Raw genomic sequence first — 8,164 nt, forward strand, 5'->3', positions numbered from 1 at the left:
GAAAGATTGATAGGAGGAATTAACTTAGTAATATGGAAAAAAAGAGAGAAAGGTAGATGGAGAGGAAGATTTCGTTTCCTTACACCAGTTGACTGCATTTAAAAAAAATCAATTCAATAAATGTCATCTTACACACTATATAATTAAAATATATATCGCAATCAGAAGAAATCAATTTGAATTTAAGTCATAATTAGAACACGAGCGCCGCCAAGCGACTTTCGTGAGAACTTAGATTATACTGAAAATAGGGATTGTTGCAAGAACATTGTTTGAACGATATGAGCTTGGTAGATCGATTATATCCTGACTGAGGAGTAAATTTAACAGTGGTAGTGTCCGCTTTAACATGTTAGCAGTGCAGGGCCGGCTCGCCCCCAGTAATACCACGACCACACAGAAGACAGCTGTCAAATGGAAGCAATTCCGTGTTTCGTCTGATAAGTGTGATGCCAGAGGACTAATTTAAGTCCATTTCTCTTTACCACCCTTTTCTTTTAAGGAGAGGTTGGGAAGAGGAAGTGGATTTGACGGTGGAGGAGATGCATAGGAAGGGGAAATATCCTCTTTATGTGCGCCTCCTACTCCGTCGTATAAGGGTAGGCAACGCATCTGCAATTGCGGATGTCTATGGGCAGCGGTCGCTTCACCATTTTGGTGGTTTCAGGTGGCCGTTTGCTCGTTTGCCACCTTATGTTATAAAAAAAATATATATTCCTGGAATCCGTCTTTACCCATGACCACCCACATGTGATCTCGAGTAGTAGTAATTCTGATATCGTGTTAGCTCAAGCCGACATATACATACATTTAACTGTGTGACGGCGTTAGTTAATCTAGCTTGTATATGATCGATGTGTAGTCTATTCTTCATGAGCTCGAGGGCGAGGGTGCAATGCAGGCTGGCCGAGTGCGTGATCACCGACTGAGGGGTTATACTGTAATTCATAAATTTACTTAAAAATAACAATTTTTGTATATACAGATTTTTATATATCATGAGCTGTTGCACACAAACTTCGTTAGTGTGAAAATAAAAAAGGTAGTCTATAATATCCATTAAAGTTTCAAAATCGACCGTTTCTGAGATTACCCGGAACAAACGCGGCTTAACACGACAGACAGACAATTTTTGTTATTAGTAACACAAATACATCTTCGCGAAATTTGAAATTTCGTTCAATATACAGATACTCCAATTATATTATATGTATGGATGTACAGAATCTTAAATTTTTATGACATTTGTTTGATTCCCTTAACTGTAATAATTTATATGAATCAGTTAAATTATTTACCGTATATCGCGATCATTACTCCTATTTTCAAGTTTAGCTGCAGCAATAGCATTAGCTAGTGCTGCGCGGCGCTCCCGCAGCTGCGCCCACGCCGCCGCGCCGCAGTACAGCAGAGATGACACCTCGTCTTCTGGTAACACAGTGGAAACAGACCCTTAGCTTATAAAAAAAGACTACTATTTTAATGTTCACATATGAAGATGTCAAAATTTAAATGCACAAATGACAATAAAGACCTTTACCATTGGCTAACAATCTTGCTTCTTTGCCACTATTGGCTTGTAGTTTGTCCCTTTCTCGCATTGAATATTTTCAATTTATTCAACTGCTGAATAAATTAGGGTGAAAATACGCCTATGGCGTGACGTATGTGCTGATTGCTAACATTCTACATTACTAGCTGTTTGGCTTCGTCTGCATGAGTTTCCATAACACTGAGTACAAATTTCGCAATATTTATTAAAAATTTACTTGATAATCACTTCACTGGAGCTATGCACAATATTTTTCTTTGTAAAATATACTATTTACATTTTACACTTGTGATATATCGTGATGACTTGTTGCAATACTGTAATAACTGACCATTATCGTTGAATTCACTTTGAGTGGACATGGCGGAGGAGCAGGCTGCGGGGTTTGCGATAGAGGCGAGGGAGAGGGAGGCAGCAGTGGACACCTGCGAGCCGCGCCGCTGCATCACTGCTACACACCTATCTACCTTAGTCTAGAAATACATGGAAAAAGGAGTATCAAGACAATGGAAACAAGTACAAAAAATATGCTTATTCTAATCAGGCAAGCATCCAAGGTTTTATAAGCCTTAGGGCCTGTCCAACTATTGGCTGATAGTGGCTCAGATAGCTTAAAATTGATGCCACTGTCAGATAAACCCGATATTTCCATAACATATTTTACACATTGGATTGTTATCAGACAATTTACAATTTGTCAGGACAGGCCCTTACTATTACTATCTGATAAAACTATTGAAAATTGGTAAAACAAACCTACCTCTTACTTATATTATAAAAGTGTATGCATGGATGGATGGATGTTTGTCACAAAGTATATCCTAAACGGCTGAATGGATATTGATGAAATTTGGCATACATGTAGAGGAAAGTCGGGAAAAAGACGTTGGCTATTTATGATAAATTTCTCTTGGACGGATTCACTGGCAACAGCTAGTATGTCTATAAATCAATTTTGAGCAGATTTGAACATATTCAGTGCTACCAACATGACATATTACTTACAGACAAATAAATCATAGGGATAGGCCTTTCAATACATTGTTATGCACAACATATAAAAGTAAATACACTATCCACCAACCTGAATATCACCATCATCTTTAACATGGCACAAAGAATTAGCAATAGTTGCGGTTTCTTCAAAATTGTCCTTCTTAGATTTCAACTCCTCAATAACACGCTGAAGCAGCGACACTCTGCGCTGGAGATCTTGTATCTTTTGAAAAGATATATTACGCTGTGACACTGAAAATAAAACAACCCTTAAGTGAATAGAGCAATATTTAATACTAGCTTTTTCCCAAGACTACAATCATGAGGAATTAAAAAATATGTATTCCAATTTTATTCAATATGAGTTCAGGCATTTAAGCTACAAACTTTAACATCCATCCATCCATCCATCCATCCATCTAGACTTTTGAATTTATGATATTACTAAGATTATTGTCAGTAAGATATGTTAATTACATCAAGTTTACTTCATTTTGGTAAAATTAATTTTTGTCCATATTAAAAAAGTTTTATATTCAAGTTTTTTTTAAGAGAATGGATATGGTTAGGGAGAATGGGAAATAAGGTAAAATATAATTTTGTACAATATTAGAGCAGTGGAAACCTGCAATAGTCAAGGATGTCTACACAACAAAGGGGTTGGGAAAGGCAGCAGACTCTCTCTAGAAAATTTAAACATAAACAAGGCCATATTAATGGAACATGCACACCTAGGTCTTTCCTAGATCATTGGGTAACAATACCCATAGTACAAAAACTATTAAAGTCAAAATCTCTATAAAAATGTGAATGGTTTTAACACTATTAGATGTTCAGATATTCAAAATATCATACTTCTTGTTTCAATTTTATCCATTAGTTGTTGCAACATTTCTTCTGATTGCTTCAATCTGTTTTCTGCATCACACACATTGTTCTGCAAGGCCTTGTGTTGTCGCCAGACTGATAGTTGCTCTGGTACCACTACTTTTGAGTTTTGCTGAAAGGCATGATTAAGAATTTGTATAATACCTTTTAATATTAATAGATTCATTGTTGTTGTAAGAAAAAAAACTGCATTGGTGCTACAAGTCTTTAATTATTACCCTTAATTCCAGTTTTTCGTAGAAAAAAAAAATTATATGTTACCAACACACTAAAATCAAAATCTCGTAATTTTCTATAAACGCTAGTTTGCTGAGCTATCAGTAGATTTTTTAAATTAATTGTTTGTCGTACTGGACACTAAGTTAAGGGTCACACAGTCAAATTGCAGAGTTAAAACTTATTAGCCTTACAAATGAATGCAGTATAAAGTTAATCTTAGAAATAAACTGAGTATAAACAAAATTTTACTAACATTTGCTTATACTCAGTTTATTCCTAAGTTAAACTTTATACCGCGTATATTTGTAAGGCTGTATGTGTAGTCATTTTTATAAACTGTCAGTTGAACTGTACTACCTAGAATATTTAATAGTACCAAGCAATTAAAAATGTACTATATAAAACCAGTTGGAATAAAAATTTTATACTGTTAAATATAGTACGAACCTGATTAAATGCGTTGTTCTTTTTACACATATTTATATCATTGAAGAATACTTGTAATCTCTTGTCTTTAATTGTATTTTTAGGAAAAACATGTTCCATTAAACTTCGCCACACCATGTAATATTGGCCTCTGCATATTCTGAAATTAAATTATTACTTTAAACATGTATCTTTAGTATCATTTCTTCTCTTACAAAGATCTAACAGTACTTACAAAGCAATTTTTTCTGAACTAAGCAACTCTGTTGGACATCCCATAGCCAACATCCATTCAGTAAATTTTTGAGGCACTTCATCGCTACACAGCTTCTCTTCACTCATTTTATATTAATTAAAATAGTTCAAATATTGTAAAATTAAAGAACTTTGTCAGTTAATAAATCTTCACAACAAAAGTTTTAAATACAATAGACAATTCAACTGACATCAAAATTCCAAAGACAACAAGTGTTGCACTTTTTATCAACTTCTTGTAAAATCGTTAATTTCTCTGCAATACTGCAAATTTCGTTTCTAGCAGAAACATAACAATTGCATAACTGGTAGGTATTTAAAAACTTAGAATTAAATGTGTTTTTCCAACGCTTCACACAAACAAGCTTTAAATAATTTTCGTCTGATCTTTTCCAGAAAAATGAAGACGTCACAATTATAGAATAATGACATCAACAATTACATTCTGACAGTGACAGGTGGCATGTGACTGACATTTCTCGATTTCTCCTATTGCTGTCGCTGTTAATTGAATTTACAAATAGGATTTATTTTATTTGTTGGAAAATGCCTTATTGAAAAGTTAAAACAATGTTAGGAAACCTTAAAGATTTCATTTCTGTTGTACAAGATGGCTTAAGTTCGCATAACAATTTACGACAGACTTTACAAGAAGTTCATAAAGTGACCAATATTTTTAAAGATAAACAAAAAGTTAATACTGAAAGTAAAGTTAATTACGGTGCTGGAGGAGAGATTTTGGAAAAGTATCAAAACGATTGGGTCGATATTCACGCGAACGCGGAGCAAAATGCAAAAGCAGCTGATGAAGTTGATAAACTTATTAAAGAACTGCATGTTATAACTAATACACGTGTAAAATGTTATAAAGATTTTTCTCAAGCTTTATCTCAATTACCAGCAGTAACTGCTTCCGTCGCCCAATGTGCAGACGGTTTGAGAAACATTAAAACACTATTACAAGATGTTGAACAACAAATGGTAGAGTTTGAAGATATGATCGAGAGAAGGAAAATGGAGAAATGGAAATTAGATCATCACTACCAATTAACTCTTTATAAAGAGAAAAAAATGGGTAAGAAGCTTTGCTTGTTACAAATAATGATTTTACTGATTCCTGTTTAATATTTTGATTATACTGTCCTAAATATTATAATAGATTTAGGTAAAGAAAAACATCGCCAGATGAGGGCAAGGGGTCCTTTACACCAATGGCTGGCAACACCCGTGGGCAGATATGAAATTTTAATTTTAACCCGTTGAACCCATTTTTAATAAATAAAAGCAGCTGTTTTATGATATCTAATAATGATGATTTAAAACATTTCAGCTGAGTTAGAAGATATTCGGTCTAAGTTGGCTAAAGAGAACTCTGAACAGAATATGGAAAGAGAACGAAGGCAGCTAGCTGAACTACAGGCTAAGAGGGAGAATAGTGCAATTGAATTCCAGAAAGATATAGCTAAATATCTCTCCAGTGGCAGTGTGCCTACAAGTAGGTTTGATAAATCCATTGCCTATAGTATTTTACCAATCGCCATTTTACTATTGAAACTACAATCATCAGACCTGTACTATCATTAGATATTAAATACAGAGTATAAATGTGCTAGCTTTTTTTTAATTTGTTTTGCTGAAAGTGACACTACAGCCTGTATGATAACTGTTCTATAGGTGACCTTGAGATGCTAACTTTAAAAAAACTTGGGTGACTTCACAAGGTTATCTGTAATGTTGCCATGATACAAAATATAACTTTACTTTTTTCAATATTTCAGAGTTGCCATCTTCTCCTAAGATTACCCTTGAACAAATCCAGCTTGAAGATGACAAAGCAGATTTAGAAAAGTTTTTGGACAGTTGACTTAATTATATAATTTTAATATATGGTGATATGGCAGAGCTTTTATAGTATATAAGAATTAATATATATAATTTTATATTCCAAAGTTACATTAAAGTTAGTTTTAGATAAAATCGTTTCTTTGCTAGTCTAATCTTGAAATAATAACCTGTACTTAATATTCCATATAAAAATTTATTTTGGTTAACACCTAAGGAATTTTAACTTCATACATCTCTTTGTATGAATTGCAATCCTTTATCTTACTCATATGTTAATAAATGCAAAAATACAAAACCGTATATACAAATCATTTATGACTAGTAAAACGACCACATTGCTAAAACAACCTCACCAGGTTTAATTAGAGCCTTGGGCTGGCCTCGACACAGTTCGATACACATTTGCTTTCGTTTGGATCTCACAAAACTCGACGTAACAAAATCATATCAAAAATTACAAAGGCGGAAGACGCTTACGAAATCTAAAGCACAGTTTCCTCACATAATTCTATTATAAATAGTAGACTATGATTTCATATTGTCATCAAACATTCAAGACATTATTTAACCTAGGCTTTCCTCATGATAGGATTCAAATCTCCTCCGCCATGGGCGGACATTTTCACTTTGCCGGTAACTCGGTTCTTAATACACGGGCCAGCATCTTTGATAGAACCACTCGCTTCTTCCATATCTTCATCTGAAGAAAAATCTGAAGCACAGACTGTTAAATGTCTCTTCTTAGGTGGCATCACATGTAAGGTCCATCTTAACGGACCCTTGTGACTTCCCTTATGATTAGGTTTAGCTTCGTAATCTGTATCGGACGCTGCCCGCTGCCAATCTCCTTTGAAACTCCGCGAATTCTTATTGGATCTGTAGCTTTCCTTTTTTTCCCCCCTCGGGGGGTTGTGGAAGTTTTTTAAATTGATAGAAGTGTTGGTGTGACTTTTGGTGTTAAGATCGGGAAAATTTTGCGAGTATATGACAACACTATCAACGGAAGCGTCTTTATGAAATTTTGACATTTGCTTTCTAGATTTCTGAGTTGTCTCTGGTATCGTTGGATTGCTGGGTGTGCGTTTTTCTGTTGAATTGCCACTACTGCAACTTGTATTGCTATTGCTCGTGCTGTATTGTTCCACCGCTTGCTTTTCTAATTCTCGAAATTTCGTGTCTATGCTCTCATCAGATGCTTTGTATTGTTCTAATGCCTCCTTTTCGAGTTCTTCAAATTTAACTTCTACATTAGGTGGTCGTATTCTTGTCGGTAGAACAACTTTAGGGTTCAACTTAATGAGTCCCGGCGTAACCAGTTTTTGTGATAATCTGACGCAACCTGAAGGGGTTATAGTGATAGGGGACGGCGCACTCATGCTTAACACAGTGCTGTAAAGTCGTTTTTTCCTCAATCCACTATCTAAAGCGGCTGCACTTGTAGAAGGAGCTTGACCATCGTTAACTATTTTTTCTTTAGCTTTAGCATTTTCCGATTTTTCTACAGTATTGTCTGTAGTCGATTCCGATTCCTTGACTTGTTCTCTTGGGGAGGTTTTATCATTTGTATCTTTAGTTTCCCCATTCTCCGCGTTATCAGCATTGACTTTAACTGTTTTTGAACTGCTAGTGTCTGGGATGTTAAGACTTGGAGGCAGTTGCAAGCGATTTTCTACTCTCGAGGGATGATCCCTCGGCCACCAGATTCCGTACCGTCGATCCGGACAACGCAATGGTCTTTGTCCAGTTGGAACATACCGGCTTACATTTGTACCTCGATACATCGGGCAGCGAGCTGCATTTGCTCGCATGATAGCTTGAACACTAGCTGATAGTCTTCCCAAAGCCCGTTGGCATTCTGTCATGTGTGGAGGTCTCGGCGTGTCAAACTGAAACTAACGCAATTATTGTTACAATTAAAACTGTAAACGCCAATAAACTAACTTAATTGCGACAAAAAGAAACAAACGAGATTGTTTTTTTACT

The 8,164-nt window shown here is 35.2% G+C and overlaps 3 protein-coding genes across 6 annotated transcripts in view; 1 reads left to right on the plus strand and 2 right to left on the minus strand.

The window, feature by feature from the left end:
* Window positions 1-4,504, minus strand: part of LOC106111769 (protein MLP1-like) — a 10,159-nt gene extending 5,655 nt beyond the window's left edge. Inside the window, exons 1-7 of one of the 3 annotated variants that reach the window (XM_013293917.1) lie at window positions 4,317-4,504; window positions 4,103-4,241; window positions 3,404-3,548; window positions 2,637-2,800; window positions 1,884-2,025; window positions 1,299-1,425; window positions 809-938 (exon numbers count right to left, since the gene is read on the minus strand). In XM_013293917.1, the coding sequence (XP_013149371.1) occupies window positions 809-938; window positions 1,299-1,425; window positions 1,884-2,025; window positions 2,637-2,800; window positions 3,404-3,548; window positions 4,103-4,241; window positions 4,317-4,423 (954 nt within the window). In that variant the 5' untranslated portion in view covers window positions 4,424-4,504. Of the gene's footprint in view, window positions 1-808; window positions 939-1,298; window positions 1,429-1,883; window positions 2,026-2,636; window positions 2,801-3,403; window positions 3,549-3,701; window positions 4,078-4,102; window positions 4,242-4,316 lie in introns of those variants that run through there. The other 2 variants (XM_013293916.1, XM_013293918.1) reach the window with 2 other exon arrangements.
* A 293-nt stretch (window positions 4,505-4,797) lies between these two features.
* LOC106111972 (dysbindin protein homolog) lies at window positions 4,798-6,291 on the plus strand. The gene is made up of 3 exons (XM_013294191.1): window positions 4,798-5,411; window positions 5,667-5,831; window positions 6,115-6,291. The coding sequence occupies exons 1-3, from the start codon at window positions 4,907-4,909 to the stop codon at window positions 6,198-6,200; spliced, it is 756 nt and encodes a 251-aa protein (XP_013149645.1). The 5' UTR covers window positions 4,798-4,906; the 3' UTR covers window positions 6,201-6,291.
* Window positions 6,292-6,354: 63 nt separating this feature from the next.
* Window positions 6,355-8,164, minus strand: part of LOC106111973 — a 4,018-nt gene continuing 2,208 nt past the window's right edge. For both annotated transcript variants that reach the window (XM_013294192.1, XM_013294193.1), the window contains exon 6: window positions 6,355-8,073. Coding sequence is in view for 1 of the 2 variants with exons in the window: in XM_013294193.1 (XP_013149647.1) it covers window positions 8,040-8,073 (34 nt within the window). In the remaining variant the exon portion in view is untranslated. The remainder of the gene's footprint in view (window positions 8,074-8,164) is intronic.

Source organism: Papilio polytes, unplaced genomic scaffold (genome assembly GCF_000836215.1).
Source record: "Papilio polytes unplaced genomic scaffold, Ppol_1.0 DF824146.1, whole genome shotgun sequence".
Classification (NCBI taxonomy): Eukaryota; Metazoa; Arthropoda; class Insecta; order Lepidoptera; family Papilionidae; genus Papilio; species Papilio polytes.

Coding starts and splice junctions, on each gene's coding strand:
- LOC106111972 (XM_013294191.1), top strand. CDS start 4,907: ATGTTAGGAAACCTTAAAGATTTCATTTCTGTTGTACAAGATGGCTTA. Junction 5,412..5,666: donor TTATAAAGAGAAAAAAATGG/GTAAGAAGCTTT, acceptor AAAACATTTCAG/CTGAGTTAGAAGATATTCGG. Junction 5,832..6,114: donor CAGTGGCAGTGTGCCTACAA/GTAGGTTTGATA, acceptor TCAATATTTCAG/AGTTGCCATCTTCTCCTAAG.